Source organism: Talpa europaea (assembly GCF_964194135.1).
Source record: "Talpa europaea genome assembly, chromosome: 8".
Lineage (NCBI taxonomy): Eukaryota > Metazoa > Chordata > Mammalia > Eulipotyphla > Talpidae > Talpa > Talpa europaea.
Window position 1 is genome coordinate 58,836,758 of NC_140075.1, and position 24,063 is coordinate 58,860,820.

General features: G+C 35.9%; 2 protein-coding genes across 2 annotated transcripts; both read right to left on the reverse strand.

Annotated features, from left to right (window-relative positions):
- Positions 1 to 9,968: 9,968 nt before the first annotated feature.
- LOC311175542 (olfactory receptor 4K13-like) lies at positions 9,969 to 10,910 on the reverse strand (the record flags this gene model as incomplete). Its single annotated transcript, XM_084240471.1, has 1 exon — positions 9,969 to 10,910. The coding sequence occupies one exon, from the start codon at positions 10,908 to 10,910 to the stop codon at positions 9,969 to 9,971; it is 942 nt and encodes a 313-aa protein (XP_084096597.1).
- Positions 10,911 to 22,269: 11,359 nt separating this feature from the next.
- On the reverse strand, positions 22,270 to 23,334 carry LOC311175560 (olfactory receptor 4L1-like). Its single transcript, XM_084240489.1, has one exon. The coding sequence runs from the start codon at positions 23,229 to 23,231 to the stop codon at positions 22,296 to 22,298; it is 936 nt and encodes a 311-aa protein (XP_084096615.1). The 5' UTR covers positions 23,232 to 23,334; the 3' UTR covers positions 22,270 to 22,295.
- Between the last annotated feature and the right edge of the window lie 729 nt (positions 23,335 to 24,063).

Below are 24,063 nucleotides of genomic sequence, written 5' to 3' on the forward strand. Positions count from 1 at the left end.
AGGGTGACATATTCATAGAAGATGAATCTAACATGCATGATGCACTTGAGGAAATTATAATTCTAGTAGTTTTATTTCAACAATCTAAATATAATTTGATAACTGAATGCATTTATTAAAATAAAATTTATAAAAAAGTGTCCACTCTGAGCAAGTTTTTCAATAAAATTCATAGACTATGAGGCCTCCCTGGTAGTGCAGCGCTGCACTGTGAAGCTGTTCGCAGCCTCTGCAGTGCGGGTTCAACTACCTGCCAGCCAGGGAGAAACCCACATGGCGGGGCAGACCTCTCCTATCTCGCCCGCTGCTCCCCTCAGCAGTGTATTTCAGTCAATCTGCCTGTTCTGTTCCCCTCTCTGTCACCGGGGGATCCTCTCACCCTCCCACGCCTTGGACCTGTACCCCAGTTCTTGTATAAATAAATAAATCTTTAAAAAAAAAATCAGAGACCATAGACCAGTTCTTAACAATCTCCTTTTATAATATAAGGGTCAAGAGAGGAGAGAGTGGGAGAAGAGAGCATGAGAGAGGCTTATACCATTTTTAATGCCCTTTATTGATTAATGGTAATAAGTAAATGATAAGTTAGCTGAGTTTTGCAATCTGCCATTCTAAATATGAGGATTCTCTTAGTTCCTTATAACTGGGTGAAATTTGTGATGACTCGGCAGCATTAGAGGAATATCATGGAGGTGACTAGTAAAACTTTTATGTAATGTAATTAAGCAAGTACATTCTAAAGGCTGAGTAAAAACACGTGATTGCAGATAAGTTCCTCTGCTAGAGGAAGTGTTCAGTGTTTATTCCGATATGTAACTTTTTCATGAGTTATAATCCTCTTAAAAAATTGACAAGGACAAGAGGTACATAATTGTCCCATATTCATTTTTTAAAGCCCAGAGCAGATGTTCCTAGTAGATTTCTCAATTTTTCTGAATAAGCCTCAGATTTTTTGTTGTTGTTGTTCACTTCTACACATAGTCCATAGGCATTAGGAATTGCCATGAAAATAAACCTTTTAAAAATATTTCCACTGAGGAGATTTATACCACAGCTTAGTGTGGCATTTGAAAAGATGTTTACAAGGATATAGAGGTCTTTAAAACATTGAAATGAGAAAGAAAATAGGAGTGCATATTGAATGACCCAGCCACATTAATCAATCCAGTAAGGATGGCACAAAGAATAAAGCTGAAATGATAGGAGCACATAGTCTAGGGCCAAATTAAAATAAAACAATATATGTGAAAAGGAAGAGTGGAATAAAGAGAGAAAGTATTGCAATTTGGTAATCAAGGGGCAATTATATGTTTAATACCCTCATGTCCTTACAGTGATAATGACACACTTGGAAAGAGAATATCTCCAAGATGTCTGTGTATTTGTTTTTGGAGAGCTTTGCACTCTTTCCATAAAGTCACTGTTAGTGGTGTCATTTCACGAACTGAAATGACATTCCAATTCTCTTCTCTCTGCTTTCTTGTTTGTTGTAACTTAATCTCCACTTACAGAGACAGACCTACCTTAGGCAAAAAGAGTAAATATAAGGAATCTGTTGCTACATCAGGCAAATATATTAAATCTAGTCCCTCCCCCTCTCCAAACTCTGTAATGGCTCTGTATTACCAATAGAAAAGGATCCATTAGGCCTGAACACTCTGTTCTCATCTTTCTATGAAATTTCAGCAGAAATCTTTTTATTCATCAAAGTCCTTTAGCAGCTTCAGTACCTTTACTACCTACAAAATGTTATTCATCTCAAAATATCTGTGTACACTGACCCTTCTGCCAGGAATGCTCTTCACTGCTCAAATATGAAATTCTTTAACTTTCTTAATGTGCTGGAAGAAATATCTTCATAACACTGGTCCTCTGAGGCCACAACACCTGACATCTATCACTGGCCCTTGTTATTCTCCCAGCTCAGGGACCAGTTCTGTATTTAAATAATTCCCATAATGCTTTGGACAGTGATGGTAGCTAGTAAATGCTATTAAAATGTTTCATAAATGATTGAATACAGTTAAAAGAACATTGATTTTCTATATTATCCTATTTAGGATGATATAATAAGCAGCTTTTGGTTTTAACATATAAGTTTCAGTTGCTAGTGGTTGTTAGAAAGCTATTAGGGTGCTAAGGGATAATTCTGAAATATTTATCTTGAGACTTGTCTTAACGTCTGCTAATGTTGGTAGCTTCACAGGGGACCATACAGTGAAAAAATGTTCTTCCTCCATATGGTTAACATATAGTATTTCAACAATGATTGTGACTACATATAGCTTTGGAAAAAAAACAACAAACTAAACTCAAAGTGTACTTTCCTACTAAAGTTTCCTGTTTTTGCCTATTAATTCATAGAAACTGCATAATTTTTTGTCAGAAGACACTCTACTTATGTGTTTTAAATATTCACCATGTTTGTTTCCTTGAACTCTAACACAAAGATGTACATGATCATACATTAATTTATGTTATAAAGTCTGCCCTATAAACAATTTCCATTAGGATTTTAAATAAGCACTATCTTAATAATTCTGTGAGATTTGAAGGAAGAAATATGGCATTATTTAATATTTTAATTTTAATGGCTTGAATAAATATTTAAGACTCTAAACCCCCCAAATAGCAGAGGATATAAGCAGTCAGCTGTGGGGTCAGCACTTAGGGGATCAACACTTAGGGGGTCAGCCAGGAACCAATATGCTGGCTTCATAGTCTCTTAATGGCTATCTTCATTTCCTGGCTCCTCAGAGTGTAAGTAATTGGATTAAGGGGGGGTGATTATGGAGTAAAATACAGAAAAAAAAATATGGACAGTATAGCTATTGAATGGGAAAGCATAGATGAAAGTGGCTGGGCCAAAGAAGAGAGTGACCATGGTGATGTGGGCAGAGAGCGTGGACACAGCCTTGGAGGGTGCACTGGAGGGGTGCTTCCAGAGGTGACCAGCATGACAACATAGGACATGAGCAAGAGAAGGAAGCAGATCAGGGACAGCAGCCCACTGTTTGCGATCACCAAGTGCTCTAGGCTATAGGTCTCTGTGCAGGCAAGCCTGATGACCAGGGGAAGGTCGCAGAAAATGCTGCCCAGTATCTTCAGTTTGTTACTTGTTCTCTTAGATTTGTTTGTACTCACAGTGACTTTTGGTTCATCTAACCTTTAACTTTCATAGATGGAAATAAGTCCTATTGTATAACTGTCTGAGGTGGACACAGTTAAGCTAAGTGAAGAATTAAAAGTACATACACACTTACATTGAGAGGGGTAGATTCAGTGGGCAGTCTAGATAAGTTCAGTTATGTCAGCTGTTCCCATGTTTGGCTGATTTTAGCCATATATTTCAAGATTTTTTCCAGGATTGTTGCTGATCTCCAGTTCTTATCTTCCCCGGAGCTAACCCAGAGTAAATTCAGATTATGAGAGAAAAAAATTAATATATATATTTGGGGCATTCCTGGGTACATTTTAAACCTTTCAATACACTTTAAATTTAATAATACAGTGCATCTAATTACCATGTGAACATTTAATTATATAACTTTTCCACATATGGAGAAACACTTACCACAGACACACATTTATCATAAGTGGCCCATACTCTAAGCATTATGTTGATACAGTCATTCAGAGTACCATAAAACTTCTTTCTTTTGTAAGGCAGTAAAATAGTAAAAGGACATCTTCCATAACTCTCATTCATTAATATGAATCATTACTCCCTTTTTGTGCTCATTTTTACCATAAGGCAATATTTTACTTCAGCTATACCCTCATGTTTCTCTACAGTCCTTTTGTGTTTCCCTGATTTATGTAAATAAGTAGATTTGCAGGTGCATGTGGCAAAATTAGAGTCCTAGGCAAGAATATGTCTCAGTGTTTTTACAACTTAATCAGTCCATTTAAATATTTGGGCATTTTCGTTCCCTAATCATAGAAGAGCTAATTCTCCTTGTATATTCCTCTTCATAATTATTTTTTAAAGATTTATTTATTTATGCGTACAAGAACTGGGGTGTAAGCCAGAGTTGCAGGGAGTGAGAGGATTCACCAGAGACAGAGTGGGGAGCAGAACAGGCAGATCCACTGAAATACACTGCTGAGGGGACCAGTGAGTGAGGCAGGACATGTCTGCTGCACCATGTGGGTATCTCCCTGGCAAAGGGGATTGAACTTGATGCTGCAGTGCTGACAATAGCTTGATAGCACTGTCTTTAACCCCTGCACCACCAGGAAGACCCCCTCTTCATAATTCTTAACAAATGTAATGATGCCATCAAAATTTTGTGAGTGGTGATTTCTGTGAATTTTTTGAGAAATGTATTAGGCATTTTATTCTTGCAGTTCTATTAATGATATCCTTGAAAATAATTGCATACCAGGGTCACATAGCAGCTTTATCTATATTATGCAATAATTCAAAGAATGAAATTGTTCAATCTGATCAGTAGGGCCAAACATTTAAACATACCTGATCCCTTTTCTCTAAGAAACACTTCTTTCACATCAAGTGCTGGATTATTCATTTCTAACACATGTTAATAACGTTTCTTGGATATTTTCCAGTTGTGACAAAATCAAATTTGTTCCAGTTTATTGTCCTCCTTTTCAGTTCTCCCTCAGTAATTATTTTTTTTTTAGTTTCCCCACTATGGGTACATTTAATATTATAAAAGAAAATAGAATGACTGATATAATTACAGTAACATTAGAATTATGTAACCTACCACTTTGCACTTGGACTTGAGAAGTAACATCAATATGAAATCCTGGACGCTAAACTTCATCATCCAGTGATTTTATTTTCTGCTCTGAACTTCAAAAGACAACAGTATATAAAGATATCCCTTGATAGGATGCATAAAGAGGAAAACTTACTTGATTGTTATTAGATCCCTCAGAGACTGGCACTGAGAAAGTAATTAGGTTTGTTAAAATAGACTTTTAAAAATACAGAAAAAAAACACCGTTTTTGCCTATCAAGTTGCCAATACTTTAAGGCAACAATCAATACTCAAGAGAATGTGGATAGTGTCACAAGAGGTGAATTATGAGATTTTTGTATGATGTTTAGTCTTTGTCATATCTTCTACAATAAGCATGTTTGTTATCTTCAGGCAAAATATAAATATTCAAGATTATTTTAATTCTAGTATTACTAAGCATGATTTTTTTTTCCACAGCAAACTCTAATTTGCTGGGATTTTTTTGATAAATGAGACAATATTTTGCATCACTGTAATTAAGTAATAATTCATTGAACTTTGTGCTGTTACCTTCATCACTTAAACTTACAGATAGAAAAGAATCTGCTTTAGGTTTTTCTATTTTTATTCCATGTGTTTTATTTTAATTCTACAGCTTTTAGAGCACTTTTGGGTTCACAGTAATATAGAGCAGTGGTATTCTCCTATAATCCTTGCCGCACACAGGCATATTCTCTCCCACTTTCAACCTCACACACTAAAGTGGTATATTTTTTAGAATTGATGAACTCTAACCAAGGTGCACAGTTGACAATATATTTAAGTCTTACTGTTGTACATTCTATGGGTTTTAATAAGTTTATAATGATATAAATCCACCATTGTAGTATCATGCTGCATATTCTCACCTATTCATCCATCATTCCCTGCCATCCCCTGGAAATTACTCTTGTTTTCACCATGTTCATAGTTTTTCCTTTTTTCAGAATTTCATACACTTGGAAACTTACCTATGTAGCCTTTTAACTCAGTAATACACAGTAACATTTCCTTTATGTTGCTCATGGCTTGATAATAATTTCTATTTAGCACTGAATAAAATTTCATTGTCTGATGTACCAGAGTTTATCTATAAACCTACTAAAGGACATTTTGGTTGCTTCCAAGTGTTAGTAATTATTAAGTAAGCTGTTATAAAAATTTGTCATTTTTTGTGGATTTATGTTTTGAAGGCATTTGGGAAAATACTAAGGAGCATAATAGCTGTATCATTTGCTAAGTGTAGGCTTCATTTCAAAAGAAACTACAAAATTGTCTTTTGACTATCTGTGCCATATGAATTTCCACCATCAATGAATGAATGTTCTTGTTGCTACATATCCTTGTCAGTATTTGGTTTTATCAATATTCTGAATTTTGGCCATCCTAATAGCTATAAGTAATTTTGTTATTTAATTTGAATCATCCTGCTATATGATGTAAAACATTTTTGGTGTGTTTACACATTTTAGTAAGATTATTTCTTATTGTTGATTTTTGGGTGTTCTCTGTATATTAAGGGTAGAAAACTGTTATCATTTTTTTTTTTTTTTTGCAAATATGTTCTGCCTATGGATCTTGTCTCTTCATTCTCTTGATATGGTCTTACAAACAGTGGAATTTTTAATTTTAATGAATGCATCTTATACTTCTTTCATAAATTGGTGGTGTATACTTCTTTCGTACATGGTGTTGTATCTTCTGTAAAGGCATCATCAAACCTAAGGTCAGCTAGATTTTCTTCTGTTATCTTCTGTGAATCTTCTAATTTTTCATTTTACATTTAGTTCCCTAATTATTTGGAGTTACTTTTTGTAAGAGTGCAAGTTTGATATCTAGATCCTTATTTTTTATATATGAATAGTTGTCTCAGCACCATTTATTGCTTTTATCCACTGTGTTACTTGTGCTCCCTTGTGAAACACTAGTTGAATATTTTTATGCAGATCACTTCCGTTCCACTGATCTACTTGGGTGTATTCCCTTGTATTGTCTTAATTTTGTGTTTTGCAGTGCATTTTACTATGCATTGTATTATATTTTACAAAGTCATTGTTTTGATCATTCAGAATTTCTGTATGTATATCAATATGCTTGCAGTGAAATATAATTCTTTTCTGAAGTTGAAACAAGTCCCAGTCATATTCTCATTAATAGCATGTAAAACTCACCAATGAAAAATGTACATAATTCAGTTTTTCCCTCCAGAAAAAATTTATGTGTCTCAAATTTCTCTTTTTTATGAATCATAACAAAATTTATCATCTTCATTTTATAAATACTACAAATATATTTTATTATTAATTTTTGTTTATTTTTGTTACTAGTGCAGTTTTGCATATTTCATCCTTTTGTTGCTATATGTAATATGATCTTTTTCCTTAACAAAATTTACCTTATTGCTATAGTTATTTCAAAATGTTATTATACATATAAGTTGTAAATGTCAACATAACTAAAATTTAATTTTTATTTTTATAAGAAAATTCATTGCCCAGATTGGTTAACATAGAGAAAAATTCTCCTTTCTCATGTAAAGGATTCTTTGAGACAGGTAAAGAGAGAAAAGGAGATAGGCAAAGAAAAAGAGAGAACTAGGAGAGCGGAAACTTTACCATCTTAAAGCTATTGATGAAAGTTAGTAAATGATTAATTAGTGGAGCTTAGCAGTCAACCATTGAGAAGATTTAGAATTTTGCAAAGTCCTTTGATATTTTGTAGAACTTCATGATGTTATTCAGCAATATAAATGGAAGTTAATGAATGCAATGCTAGTACAAACTTTTACAAACAGTAAAGCAATGTATTTGAGCAAACAAATTATATTTATTCATATATATAACCTTCCATGTTTTTTCAGTAGTTGAACCTTCTGGGAAAGATTACATAGATGTGAGGGTGGTAAATATATGATAAATAAGGTGCAATAATCATCTTGTAAGCCTATAGCAGACATTGATAGCAGATTATTTACCCTCTCTGAGAATCAGATAAAAAAAAAATTATCTCATGCAGCCACTAGTAATCCATGAGAATTGCCATGCAAAATATAAAGTTAAAAATATTTTCTGCCAAGAAGTATATGCCAGTACTTGTGTTACATGATTGTAAGAGAAAGCATTTGGAAGAAAGGAAAATATCCTTAAGTGCAGAATTTAAAGATAATAATAATAATAATAATAATAATGCACAAAATTATAAGGCCAGAATAATTTCTCAACCTAGTCAGTGTTTGGAATATGTAGAGTTTTCTTTAATAAAGCTGAAATTTTAGGAACGGATAGATGAGATATTAAAGTACTGCTAAATATTCTCAAAAGGGGAGAAGATTGGGAAGAAGTATGTGTAAGTTTGATTTTCAATGTGGCTACTATTTGAGGTAATCTGAAATTTTGTACTGGAGTTTGTAAGACCTCACTGTAAAGTTTTAATTACTGAATCAGGATTAGTTATTAATCAGTATTTATTCAATAGTATTAGTATGGGGCTGATTAACTGAACAACTTACTAACTGTTCCTTCTGCTCTACTTAAGAGGACAGAGTACACAAAGTTGAAATGTTTATGGCATTCTATCCCCCGTTTCTCAAAACCTTCTAATTGGGCCTCCCTGGTGTCACAGGGGTTAAACTCTATTAGACACTCACCAGCCACTGTAGCATGAGTTCGATCTCTGGCCAGGGATCTGACCCAGGTAGCAGTGTATTTCAGTAGATCCACCTGTTCTGCTCCCTACTCTGTCTCTGGTGAATACTCTCACCCCCTGCACCTCTGGCCTATACCCCAGTTCTTGTAATACATAAATAAATAAAAATACATTTTTCTAAATCCTTGTAATCACTTTATATTGCCAATAATAAAAAAAATCCACTAGGTTTGACTAGTCTGCTCTGCTCTCTTTCAATAAAATTTCTAAAGATCATTCTTCCTTTTTCTGATCCATTTCCTTCACAAAGATCCGCCTTCAGTTGTAACCACTCTTTCTCGCTGTGCTATAATTATATAAACTGGCCCTTCTACTTGGAATGCTCTTTTTATCTCTCAAACATTTACTTCTTTAGCTTTCTTTTTTTAAAAGATTTATTTATTTGTGCATATAAGAACTGGGGAACTGGCCAGTGGTGCAGGAGGGTGAGAGGATTCAGCAGAGACAGTGAGGAGCAGAAAAGGCAGACTGACTGAAAACACTGCTGAGGGGAGCAGCCAGCGAGACAGGAGAGGTCTGCTGCGCCATGTGGGTATCTCCCTGGCCGGCTGGGGATCGAATTTGTGCTGCAGAGGCTGCATAAAGCTTTGTAGTGCTATGCTTTAACTCCTTGCACCACCAGGAAGGCCCTCTTTAGCTTTCTTTATATGTTGGTATAAATATCTCCTCCTACAGTGGTCCTCTGAGACCACCACACCTAACCTTATTATTCTCTCTAAGGCAGAGACCAGCTTGCAAATTAGATGGTATCTGTACTGCTGACAGATTTTGGTCCTAATGAAATTTTAAAAATGTTTAATGAATGACTGAATTCAGTTAAAAGAACATCTAGTATCCATGTTATCTGATGGGGTAAAATACAACAAGCAGCTCATAGTTCTAATAATTAATATTTCAGGTAATATTAATGCTTTGAAATATATTTGGGTATCAAATATTTGAAGTTTTATTTTCAAGACTTATTTTTATATTTTATTAAAGATGATTAATCTACAGAGGCCACACAGTGAAAATTATTATTCAAATCATCATTCAAATCACAACTCCTCAGTGAAGCCTCAATATGACTTTCATATACTAATGGATGTTTTAAATTCTATTAAATTACTACATATAATTTTAGAAATATAAACTTATACTAAACACCAAAAATGTGTACTTTTAGGTTTTCTATTTTACATATTAATTCAATAAGACTTAAAATTTTTGTCAGAAGATAATCTGCTTATGTATTTCAGATATTCATCATGTTTGCTTCCTCCAAGTCTAACACAAGATGTACATGATGATACATGTTTATTTATATATAAAATCTATAATATGAATATTTTCCATTAGGACTTTAAATAAATGCTATCCTAATATTTCTGTGAGATTTGAGGGAAGAAATATGGCATTATTTAACATTTTAATTTTAATGGTTTGAATAAATATTTAAAGCTCAACCCCCCCCCCCCAATAGCAGAGGATGCAATCAGTCAACTGTGGAGTCAACACTTAAGGGGTCAACACTTAGGGTTTCAGCCAGGAACCAATTTTCTGGCTGCACAGTCTCTTAATGGCTGCCTTCATTTCCTGGTTCCTCAGAGTATAAATAATTGGATTAAGAAGGGGGGTGATTATGGAGTAAAATACAGAAAGAAACTTATCAACAGAATAGCTACTGAATGGGAAAGCGTAGATGAAAGTGGCTGGGCCAAAGAAGAGATTGACCACAGTAATGTGGGCAGAGAGCGTGGACAGAGCCTTGGAGGATGCACTGGAGGAGCGCTTCCAGATGGTGACCAGCATGACAACATAGGACATGAGCAAGAGAAGGAAGCAGATCAGGGACAGCAGCCCACTGTTTGCAATCACCAAGAGCTCTAGGTTATAGGTCTCAGTGCAGGCAAGCTTGATGACCAGGGGAAGGTCGCAGAAAATGCTGTCCACGACATTGGGACCACAGAAAGGTAAACCCACTGTGAAAATCATCTGACTTGTGGTATGTATGAACCCAACTGTCCATGAGAGAATTAGAAATATGATGAGCATTCTGGGACGCATGATGGTCTTGTAGTGCAAGGGTTTGCATATAGCAATGTACCTGTCGATTGCCATGGCTATGAGAAGAGACATCTCTCCGCCCCCAAAGAAGTGCATGAAGAACATCTGACCCATGCAGCCCCACACGGAGACAGTCTTGTGTTTTCTTAAGAAGTCTGCAATTACTTTTGGAGTTGCCACAGAGGCAAGACAGAAATCAAAAAATGATAAATTTGCCAGTAAGAAATACATGGGGGAGTGAAGGTGGCTGTCAAATATCACAGATATCACAATGAGGAGGTTTCCCGCTACGATGGCTACATAGACAAGAAAAAAGATTGCGAAAAAGAATATTTGAACTTCTGGAGAACTGGAAAGTCCCAGCAAGATGAACTCTGTAATGTTTGTTCTGTTATTCAGGAGAGCCATTCATTCTTTGTATGAATCTGTCACAAGTTGTCTAAAAGGGGAAAAACACAGAAATTACATGAACCAAAGATAAATGAATCTAAAGCAAATTTATGCAACCTTTTATTCAAACAACCCTCTGGCAATGCAAGTACTTTGTAGGTATTCATTGGTGTTTTTAGTAGAAAATGTGTCACAGGAGCACAAGCAAGTAGAAAAAATGTGATGGAATAGAGGAAAATTAAATCATGTTGTGTTTTGCTTCATAAGGGACAGGGACAGTTAAACCTTGAAAAACTTTTTTCCCATCATGTTCAGCTCTAGATGAGACTGCACATGATACTGAATTACCACAGTGATGGAAAAGAATTCTGAAAAGCATCAGTGGAGATTTTTATATTTTGCAGGTCTCAGAAAGTACTTTTATTGACACTTTTTGTCATTACCTCCATATGCATATGCAGGAAGATGTTCCCCATAAGTAAAGAAAAATCTTTCTGAAATCACCAAATTTACCTTATGACTCCTGAAAAGAACTAATGGTTGACCATGACCATGTTATAGATGCAAATGTGAATGTGAGGCAGTTATGTTGTTAGCTGAGCTTAAACTCAATTTCTGAGGAAAGATGAATGTTTTAAAAATGGAATGTAAATAAGAGGGGGAGGTGCAATTGTATGGGGAATATAACCAAAATGAAAATGCATACATTGTGCAAAGATGAAAAAAGATGTAAGAATTATATAAAAAAATATTTAAATAATTAAAAAAATAAAAATAAAAATGGAATGTATTAAAAATGGAATGTCTCTCAAAACTAAAGATATTCTTCTCATATTATTGCCTAACAAGTTTATAATGAGTAGACATGTTATCCCATGTGTGCATTCTTATCCAGTTGTTTCAAAATTGGACCAAATGACCATATTTATTTATTTTAAAAAGAGTGCTCATTTCTTTTTTTTTTAGATTTATTTATGCATACAAGAGCTGGGGTACAGGCCAGAGATGCAGGATGGGGGACGTGAGAGGATTCACCAGAGACAGAGTGGGGAACAGAACAGGCAAACTGACTGAAACACGGCTGAGGGGAGCAGCGGGCGAGACAGGAGAGGGCTGCCTCGCCATGTGGGTTTCTCTCTGGCTGGCCAGGGATCAAACTCTGCCACAGAGGCTGAGGATTGCTTCATAGTGTGGTACTTAACTCCTTGCACCACCAGGAAGGCCCAAATGACTGTATTTATAGGATATTCCTGTTTAAACCTTGTGTTTTTGACATAGAATGACACACCATCATCACTGTGAAGACTATGACTAGTGAGATTGTTCTGATATGATTTTGCAGAACTTCTCTTGTAAAGATATATAAAGATTACAGAGTGCTTCCTAAACTAAAAGCAAAAATCTGTGATTTATTTTTGAAAGACTATTTTCTTTGAGCTAGTTACTTTTACCCCTTGCACCTAGGTTTATTTACAGCGATTTTCCTTTAAGCTTCATTTAACCTTTAACTTTATCAGGAAAGACATATGACAGATATTATGTTATCCACTGAGGTAGACTCAGTTATATTAAATGAAATCTTAAAACATACTTACAATTAAAAGATATTGGTTAGTGTGCAATCTATATTTACTTATTTAATCCCCTTTGGCTAATTTTAACTCTACTTTCAAGGTTTGTTCCAAGCTTGTTGCTCATTTCCCATCCTTATCTTTGATCTTAGATCCAGACCTAGTTCAGATAAGTAGAGAAGAAAATAGGACATATGTGACTTGTCAGGGTACATTTTGACCTTTTCATCACATACTTTAAATGTTAAAAACAGTCTATCTCATTAACCATAATGAACACTTAAGTACCTGCCCTTTTCTATGTGAAATTACTATCATAAAGACACACAACTTCTTCCTAACTGACCTATATACTCTATTATGTTGATTACATCATTCAGAGTAGCATAAAACTTTCTTTCAGAAGGTAATAATTAAAAATGGGAATCTTCAATAGGTCTTGCTCATGATGTGAATTTTCTCTGTTTCATTTCAAATTTTTACCATACAACAATAATTTTATCACAGCTACAACCCATCAATTTTTTGTAATTCTCTGAATTATGCAAATAAATATATTTGGTGCTCAAGAGCATGGCAAATTTAAAAAAGAACACTGGACAATGGGCCTCCCTGGTGGTGCAGCGGTTGAGCGCTGGGTTGCGAGGCTGCCTGCAGCCTCTGCAGCGCCAGTTCAATCCCCGGCTGCTCCCCGGCCACCGGAGGAGGGTCCCACATGGTGCACAGACCTCTCCTGCCCCCCACTGCTCCCCTCAGCAGTGTGCTTTGGTCCTTCTGCCTGTTCTGCTCCCCGCTCTGGCTCTGGTGAATTCTCTCACTGTCCCGCGCTTCTGACTGTACCAGTGCTTGTATAAATAAATAAATAAATAAATATTTAAAAAAAAAAAAAAGAACAAGGACAAGGTGATTTCGCCCAATGTTTTTACACAATAATGAGTTCATTCAAATGTTCGCTCACTTTCAGACTGTAGTCTTAAGAAAACTAAATTTCCTTAGATGTTCCATTGCTCTCCATAATTTCTAGCAAATATTATCATAACATCAATATATTGTGACTGGTAAAATTCTATGGTTTTCCAACATATGGATCAGGCATTTTATTTTATTAATAATCTCTCTTCAAAAATAACTGCATCCTGGGCCTCCCTAGTGGCCTAGGGGTTAAGTCTCAGCTCTGTCACTGCGAAGGCCTGAATTCGGTCCCTGACCAGGGAGCTCACCCATATGACACAGTAGACCTCTCCTGTCTTGCCCACTGCTCCCCTTAGCAGTGTATGTCGGCATATCTGCCTGTTCTGCTTCCCACTCTGTCTCTGGTGAATCCTCTCATTACCCCCTGCACCTTTGGCCTACACCCCAGTTCTTCTATGCATAAATAAATAAATTAAAAATAAAGCAAAAATAACTGCATCCCTAAATGCAACCAAGCGAGTTTCACTACACTATACTATACAATAATTCAAAGGATGAAATCATTCTATGTGATTATTGTAGTCAAACAATTTAAAACATACCTGATCCCTTTTCTTTAAGAATAACATGTTTGGCCTGGTTTGCTGGATTTTCTCCTTATTTCCAATACACATAGGTAAGGTGATTTTTATATTTTCCAGTAGCAACAAAATCAAATTTGTTCCATTTTCTCCTTCCTGGTTCCCTCCACAGCTGGTTATTTGACATTTATATTTTATCACTTATGGACATGTTGAATATTATAAATGAAAGTAATATGATAGATGTGGCATTTAGATAGAATAACATCAGGATTATGTAACCTACCAGTTTACACTAAGACTTCAGAAGTGACATCAATATGAAATCCTGGATGTTTGACCTTCATCATCCAGTCATCTTTCTTTCTGCTTTGAACTTCAAAAGACAACAGTATATAAAGGTTTCCCTTGATAGGCAGCATAAAGGAGAAAACTCGTTTGATTGTTGTTAGATCCCTCAGAGACTGGCAGTGAGAAAATAATTGGGATTGTTAAAACAGACTTTTGAAATTGCAGAATAGGAGACACCATTTTTTTAGCCTATCAAATTGGTGACATTTTAAAGGCAATAATCAATACCCATAGGAGTGTGGAAGGATATGGGACTATGAAGTGAGGCAAATTATGCAATATATGCATGGCATTTGTTGTTTTGTTGTAGTTTACTTAAAACAATTAGCTTTGAAAATTGTTGGACAACATATAAATTATTTTAATTCTAAATTTTGTTTAGGTTGAAATTTTCACTATTAACTCTTATCTACCTTATATTGCTCCATTTACTCATTCATTCATTCAACTGTGATGGGATTATGTGTTCAAAGTCTTCGTTACAAATTCTTTTGCCATAAAGGAGCATAAAAGCCTGTGAATAGCCAGTCCTCTTCAGGGAGAGTTTTCATCATTTTCTCAATTGCTTCCACAGGATTTCTCTTCCCTAGGCATATTTAAAATCTTATCCTTAACATAAGTTAGAAATGAACATGTGCCTGGATTAGCATCACTCCCACTAGAATGTTCCACAGTACACTAGTGTTCATAGCTAATTGGCATATTCTCCACTAAGGACTGAACAACTCTTTTCCAACATCAGTCCTATATATACTTTGTGTTAGTAATTTTAAGATTCTTCACCATGAGCCTTCTGTTAGGCACTTCCTCACTGGGTAGACCTATTTGACAACCTGTTTTGTTGTTACAGGTTTAGTCCTCTACTGAAATTCACATTGGTTATGTACACAATAGGGTTGGAACTGTATTTCCTAGGAGTTTCTGCCTTTGTGGTTTCAGGTAAAGGGATTCAGAAACTTGTTGACTTGTTTTTGACATTGAGCCTTGCACTTTGGCAGCATTCTGGAGGAGAAAGAGCCTTCTTTGTGTCTTTTGTCCTTTGCAGAGGAACTCTCTTCAGCTTCTACTTATATTCTATCACAGAATAGTCCTTTATGCCTTCTACACTCATATATTTCTACATTTAAGTCAAGTTACAATTTCATTGCTGAGTAACAACTACCCAAGAGATACCAGTAACATTCAAGATTTGCCTTTTGAATTCCGATCAAAATTTGGGGCAACCATGATTGTGTGTTGCTGAGCACTTTGAGAAGCAATTTGCCTTTGTCCTCAGATATTAATGTTATCTCTGTTCTTGCCCTTGTCTTTCTGGATAATTTAGTGATAAACAATTAAATCTCACCCTGTCATTTTTTTTACACTTCTTTTTTTTTCTTTCACAGATGGAAAGAAAGTGCTTGAAAACTCCTGCTGAAAGTATATGGTGATAACCTTCTAGACATAAACTTCCCTTCAACAACCAGGTAATGCTGGTTTTTTTCTGTTTTTGACATGGTCTGTCTGGAATTTATTTGTAGTATTGGAGGATTGAATTCTGAGCCATCTGATGGAGCTGTAGCAGCAGCTACCATCCTCTTGGACTGCACTGCTGGAGCAAGAGCTATGCCATGCTGAACATGCTGTTAATCTGTAGGCTGTGCTCCTCCTCCCTCCCTACACACACACACACACACACACACACACACTCTCACACTCACTGTCAGCAAGATAGTGACCTGACCTCTGGCCCCTCATTAGGGTCAGCCACTAGTGACCTCTGTGTCCAGCTGCCCCTTTGCTTAGGCCACTGCTTCAGCTTCTCCCTGCAGCTGCCAGGCAAGACTTGTGTTGCTGTAACAGGATTGGCAGCCTTCCCCCACCAGCTGCCCTGAGGCCACCACATAACTTTCTGAAAGAGGGAAGCTGGGAACGAAGAGAGGAGCAGGGTGGCCATGAAGCTTTTAAAAGTCAGAGTAGCAGACAAACTAGCTCTTTTGTGTATGTGTGTATTGAACATAGCTTTACCTACAATCCCTGTGCTCCAGCCCCTGCTGATCAGCCGGCTGCCCTTTCACCCTCCATGTGTCCCACTCCTGGTCCTAGCACAAAGCTTCTGATTGATAGATTTCCCCCTCCCGCCTGCCCCTCCATGAGGCTGCTGAGTGGGCCAGGGTCATTTTGTCAGGCAGGCTTCTGCTTAGACCCTGGTCTCTGAACCATGGACACTATCTGGGACAGGAAAGACTGCTTTTGGCCAAATGCCAACCTGTAAACTTTTCTCTCTCTCCACAATCCCTTTAAATAAATTCTGTTGTTGTTCTTCCCCACATGTCTGTTTTTGAGTGGTGTCCTGCAGTAGCATGTGCATGGGTGAGAACCCACCAAACAAGTCACCCCCCCACACACACAGGTTTGCTTGGTTTCAGTAAATGGTGTAATTTTTCACCATCCCAATTGAATAATGATTCATTCCACTAAGTATGTGTCATACTTTCCTTATAATCCATTATATTTTCAGGTCAGTTAGGTTCTTCTTCTGGTCTAGTCATTGTCTTTCTTGTTAATTTTCAAGAAGCTAATATATATTTTATTTTTACTCATGGTGTTTTGCAGTGAATTTTAATGTATGGTAAGCCAAGGCCCCTCTTATTGCTTTATTCATCAAAGTTTTCTTGGCTGTTTTCATACCTTTGTAGTATAAAATAGGATGGATTTCTTTTCTGAAATTACAAGTTCCACTGATATTTTTGTTAGCATTCTTGTCTGGCTTTATATGGTGAAAGGAATTTAGATCTGAGTTTCAAGCAACAGATGTTTATTGTGGATCACACAACAGGAAAGAAGGAGAAACAGTCCTGAGCCACACTCTCTGCCCAGAGATGAGTGGGGGTCCTGGTTTTATAGGGTTGATCACCAGGGAGGGCTAGCAAGGAAACAGGAAATTGACTGGTCAAGGTTTGGTGGTTTTCAAAGCAAACAAGGACCAGATTAACTCAATAACAGGAAGGGGTATAACTAACAAGGACCAGTTTCCAGGGGCCTTGTAACATTTTCATATCATAGTGTCAAACTTATAAGAAATGTAGAAAAAATGATTAGAATCACAATATTGTTATCTTTTCATCCCAGAAGTATTTTGTCTCTTTAAATATTTGCCTTCTTTAATGACACACAACCCAATTTTGTCATGTTTATGTTAATACAGTTTTGTAGCATTTTTTCTTAAACATAATTTTGAATATTTCCTACTTTAGTGTTATATTGATATGATCTTTTATCTTAATGTAATTGATGTTGCTATGGTTTCCTGCATACATTATGCTACATACATGTTATCATTGCTGAAATCTCATTTTTAATTTTTCCCTAGTTGATTCTCTTCTGTGTTTTAAGTTACTCATAAAATGATCCCAAATATGAATAATATTTTTCTACCACCTTTCTTGTACCTAATTTCATTAGAATTTTTGAAAACTATTGAACAACAGTAATTGTAACTGGATTTGGCAGAAATTATTAGTTTTCCATTATTGTAAATCTTATATAATTCATATAAATGATGAGAAAGTAATGTTTAATAAAATTTAAGTAGTGAAACAATTATGTCACTTAAGACTAATATTGCCAATATTTGGATATTTTTGATGCAGAAGAGACAGGTAGTGATAGACTCTATTATGCTCAAACATTTTTCAGGGATAATTCTCCTTAAAGAAGAATAATTTATGGTTTCCTAGACTAGTCACTCTAGGAATGTGACATATCAAAAAAATTCTATATTTACTTCACTGTTTGAACATATTGTTCCTGGTGCTGCTATACAAAAATGAAGATCTTTTGGTGTTTCAGTTAAAGAATATCCCATTGAAGAAAACTTTGATCACACAAAATTAATTTTACTTAGTTTTTTTTTTCTTATTTAGTAAAAAAGACTCAATAAATCTGAGTTGCATTAACATTAAATAACAAACTTTACTTTTCCAAGAGAAATATATAGTTCAGTATACTTTCATTCAAGTTTATGTTCAGTTAAGCCAGAAATGCAGTGAAAGATGCTGGAAAAATGAAGTTGTCAAGAGGGAGAAATATTGTTTGTACCATTTTCCTAATATAATCTGTGCTAGAAATAAATATTTTTTAAATTTATCATTTTGTTTTTTGTGAAAGTTTATCTGTTGGATAAATTCCCAGAAAGACAGAAAACTAGAAATACAATTTGAAAAGAGGGAAGAACAGAAAGAAAAATGGATAGTCATGTAAAATCAATGGGAGAAAAGATGAAGAGACAGAGAATTCATGTACCTGGAGATATATGGTCCATAAAGCCCTTTATACAGATTCAAGAAAAAGGAGGTTGGATAGGGACATGATAAGAGAGAGGGAAGGGGGAAAGAAGAGATCTTTGGAAATGCAAAGTTTTTTGTTTTGGTTTGTTTTCATTTTTTGATTTATGTACTTACTCCCCAGGGATCAATCTCATTTCTTAGAATTCATCACTATGCTTTAGAATTAACCAAAAGTAATATTAAAATCTCAGCTAGTCTATAGTCAGTCTCCTCTCTACTGAGAAATTTTTTATCTCAGACATTAAAAAGAAAAATGTGTGTTTGTGTTGTGTGGGTGTGTGTATGAGAGCGAGAGAGAGAAAAATTTAGAATTTTCAGATTGACCAGAGCTAGTTAACTAAACAAGGCATCCAGAAATGAGACTACAACTCAAAAGACAAGATTACAATAGTGGCTATACTTCCACATATGTTTCTCCTTAAAAAAAAAAAATGAGAAACCTCTGCTTTACAGGAAATTTGAGTGCCTGTCATTGGGAAGATTTATTGAATAGGCAGGTCAGCAATTCGGCACTGATTATGAGGTATCATATATTATTTTTTGGTCTCAGGGACTTAACATTTTGTTAGAATCTGTCAAGAAAGCAGGAGTAAAAGGCAATAAAAAGAATGTTAGAGATCAAAAGAACAAAATAATGACATGTTGGAGAATGTATGGGGTAAAATAGGATATTACATTAGAGTATTAGAAAATTCCTTTCTGAGAAAGTCAAGTTTAAGCTGAGGTCTGAATACTAGAGTAATACAGCTCTGGAAGAAATAAGGGGAGGGTATTTCAGACAACAGGATAATGAAGAACAAAGACCACTTAAAGAGGGAAGAGCTGGTGATGACGAAATAGAAAGGAGACCATGGTAACGAGAAAGTGGTAGGCAAATGTAGGAAATGCATTAGGTGCTATCAGAGGGGTAGGCAGATGCTGCTCAGGATGTGCCATTTAGTAATTATTCTAAGTGTGTAATTATAAGGACTTTTGTAAGATGAAGACCATGCTGATTACTGTGTAGAGAATGGATTTGAGGAAGGAAAGTGTAAAAAGAAAAGGGAATTTTGGAAATTCTGTAGTACAATGAATAAGAAATGTTGAGTTTTGTGCTGGAAGATGTGGGAAAGGAGGCAGTTGTAGAAGGAATAAGGAGGCTTGACATATATTTGATGGCAGATTCACAATGGCAGAGAGACATGATTTTACTGAAAAGGCATGGGAAAACCTCCCCAAAATGTTTTTTTTTTTTAAATTTACCCCTATACCATACAAAGACAGAATACTACCATCATGTCAGGATGTTTCTGTAAGACCCTTTTCAGTTAAGTACATCCCTAGAAGTATCGATTGTCCCTATCAATACTTGGGTAAGTTTTGTATGTTTTTGAATGGAATGTAAATTGAAACATAAAAAATGTATTCCCTTGTGTCTGACCTCTTAAATTCAATATTATTCTTTTAATATATCCATATTTACTGCTGAGAAGTATCACATTTTAAAAATATATAACATTTTGTGCCTCCCCAGTGGCACAGTGCTTGAGCGCTGGGTTGCAAAGCTGCCCGCAGCCTCTGTAGCGCCGGTTCGATCCCCGGCTGCTCCCCGGCCACCGGAGGAGGGTCTCACATGGCACACAGACCTCTCCTGCTGCCCGCTGCTCCCCTGAGCAGTGTACTTCAGTCCTTCTGCCTGCTCTGCTCCCTGCTCTGGCTCTGGTGAATTCTCTCACCCTCCCACGCTTCTGACTGTACCCAGTGCTTGTATAAATAAATAAATCAATCTTTAAATATATATATATATATATATATAACATTTTTTTCTGAGTTTGGGGAAGAACATGAGTAAAGCTAACAAGAGCATTCATATCTGCAAGTATACATTTTTCTATGGACATTTGCTCTCCTTTCTCTTATGTATATATATCTATGAATCAGATTAGTGGAACAGAGGGTGACAGGGTTAACTACTTGAGAAATGGCCATAATGTTCCATAGTTGCTGTAACATTTTATACCCCTACTATCAACAAATGAGATAAATAATTCTTTCATATCCTAACTGACAATTTGTATTTTCAGTCTTCTAACTTTAGCAGTTTCAGTGATGTGTAGTGGCATCTCATTCTAGTTTTCTGTTTACACGTCATTGATGAGGAATGATGGTGAGCAAATCTACAAATGTTTATTGGCTATTTGGTTATCTGCTTCTCTGTAACACCCTTCCAAGACCAAGAGGACTCTTCATTTTATACTTTCTGCTCTTTTTAATTCAAGTGGGTATCTCTTGGCCAGAATATTTTCTTGTGATTTTAGGAACCATTTGGGGATTTATTCCATACTCCAAAATCACATTCTTTCTGTTACAGATATTTTTCTCAGTAAGTGTATCTGGCTAATTTGGGACACAGCCTGTAAAATTCTTAGAATAATTTCTCTTTTCTATGAAAGAGTTCTGCTAGGAAATGCCTTGTCTTTCTGATAACTTAACAAAAGGTCTTGTAGCCATGTCATTGATTCTCTATTTGAGGTGATTTCTTACATAGAGAATTTTTTTTAATTGTAGAGACAGTCTTAGACCCTCTGTGTTTTCTCTAAATCTTGAAAACTGACAGCCTCTCTCTCTCTTCCTATACTTTATCACACACAACTCAAATAATCATCTGACAACTGTCAACATTCTGCATAGAAAACTCTGGAACTATATCTTCAAGTAAATATTTACATTTTCCATATTTATTTAGGAGACAGTATAACCAAACATTTCAGTATCACCTAAGAATTGCTCTTTTCTATCTTCCAACTGAATTTCCTCATTACTCTTCTAGCCCCAAATAGATCTTTATTCCAAATGCAGTGATTTTGGTTTTTGCTCTAACAGCACCCCAATGCTGGTATGTTTTCTATTTCAATTACTTATAACTGAATAAAGATCCCATTAATTAGTAGATGAAAATGATAATTTTATTGTTTTTGTTAATCATGACTGTTTTTGTCAGCCATATTCAAGTCTTCTCTTTATGGTGTTTAATAAGTATGTCACCTAGACACAAAATTTGTAAAATAGCTTCACTTATATGTTTTGCATGTCAGCCAGGCTGATTTGAACCTCTTACTCGATGTTTCAGAAACTTTCTCTTCATATGAGCTTTTATTTTAGAGGAGATTTTCTATACATACTCTTTTATTGCATTAAAAAATACGCTAGAGCCTCCCTGGTGGCGCAAGGGGATAAGATGCAACCTATGAAGCTATTCACAGCCACTGCAGCATGAGTTGGATCCCAGGCCGGCCAAGGAACATCCCACATGGCACAGCAGACCTCCTCTGGCTCATCCACTGCTCCCCTCAGCAATGTATTTCAGTCGATCTGTCTTTTCTGTTCCCCACTCTGTCTCTGGTGAATGTTCTCACCCCCCGCACCTATGGCCTATACCCCAGTTCTTGTATGCATAGATAAAATAAATCTTTTAAAAAAATACACCAAACTGGACTTAATTTTAAATGCATATTCTTGAAATAAAATCAATCATGTCGTAAAAATATCGTAAAGTTTTTGATAATTTTAATATACACCATGAATTTAAAAATTTACAAGTAAACCAAATTACTGCCAATTTATTCAGGGTACAATATATGTGGGTCTTGTACTGAGAACTTTGTTCACACTGATCGTTGTCTAGAAATTCTGTCGGGAGCTGACATGTTGGGTCCTTAGTCTACTCATGGCCGCTTTCATCTCCTGATTCCTGAGAGTGTAAATAATGGGGTTCAGTAAAGGTGTGATAACGGAATAAAACACAGAAAGAAATTTATCCACTGAAAAGCCACTGAATGGCCAAGCATAAATGAAGATACATGGTCCAAAGAAGAGAGTGACCACAGTAATATGAGCTGACAGTGTAGACAGAGCCTTGGAAAGTCCACCAGAGGATCGCTGTCTGACAGTTACCAGAATGACAGTGTAGGAAACAAGCAAGAGAATGAAGCAGATGAAAGACAACAGTCCACTGTCAGCAATTACCAGCAACTCCAGAATGTAAGTCTCCGTGCAGGCAAGCTTTAGGACAAGAGGTAGGTCACAGAAAATATTGTTCACTACATTGGGACCACAGAAGGGCAAGGTGATCATAAAGACCATCTGGCTCATTGTATGCACAAAACCAACAGTCCAGGACAGCAGCACGGAGCCCACTAGCACCCGGCGGTTCATAATGGTGGTGTAGTGCAGAGGTCTGCATATTGCAACGTATCGATCAATAGCCATAACTATGAGAAGAGTCATCTCACTCCCTCCTAAAAAGTGGAGGAAGAACATCTGAGCCATACAGCCCCACAAGGAAATAGTTTTCTTTTCCCTGAGAAAATCTGTGATCATCTGAGGGGTGGTGATTGTAGACAAAGACATATCGAGAAAAGAGAGATTTCCAAGGAGGAAGTACATGGGTGTAGAGTGCAGATGAGAGTCAAAGGTTACAGTGATCACAATGAGAAGGTTTCCTGCCATAAGGGCTGCATAGGCCAACAAAAATATGCAAAAAAAGAAAATTTCAAGTTTCCAATTATTGGTGAGTCCTAACAACACAAACTCGGATATCATTGAGCCATTCATCATGTCCACCTATTTTATGTAGAAGTTTCCAGAAAGTCTTCACAATGAAGATAATCTAGAAAAAAATATTTTTTAAACGTAGTACTTTTGAGGATATGGATCTATAGAAAGTGGTCTTTGATTCCTATGGAAAGATATAAAATGATCATTTTTGAAGAATAGATTTTAATTGTTAACTCAAGCAACATTTGCATTACTGCATTTTTTTTTAGCCAGCTAGCCCAAAAGTTGAGAATTTATTGTAAATTTTTGTAAACATTGTTTGCGGGTATAGACTATGTCCTCATATTCATTGTTTCTATTTTGACTTCATAAACCAGTAGTTCAATGGATGAGTTAATAAAAAGGTCATATGGCTATTAGTTGAGTTAGTTCAAGCGTATAAAAATATAATCCTGTATACATTTTGGTGCCTATCATTCAGTCTTTTAACTCTTTCCCCCTCCTTTTTTTATATATTCATATATGTGAATGTGAATTAATTAAATACCCACTCAGCAGAACTGTCTTCTGTCAACTAATTATATTTTCATTCATTGCAAATTAATGTACCTACATACCATTATACTGTTGCAACTGATATACCAATGTATTCACTTATTTCTGTAGCTTTGTTCTGGCTATAGTCTCTCATATGTTCTTATTGCTCTACTCCCAGTGATAATAAGCAGAAAATTTCTGGACGAGAACTGAAATGTTTTCAGTGTCTAGGTTTTTCTCCTTTTCTTTTCTAAGTAGTGTTCTGTATCTTATAATTTTGGTTCCTGATCAAAATCCTGACTGTAGTTAAGAGCTTTGTCTATTTTCCACAATCTATTGTTGCCAAGTTCCTTGC

Coding starts and splice junctions, on each gene's coding strand:
- LOC311175560 (XM_084240489.1), bottom strand. CDS start 23,231: ATGATGAATGGCTCAATGATATCCGAGTTTGTGTTGTTAGGACTCACC.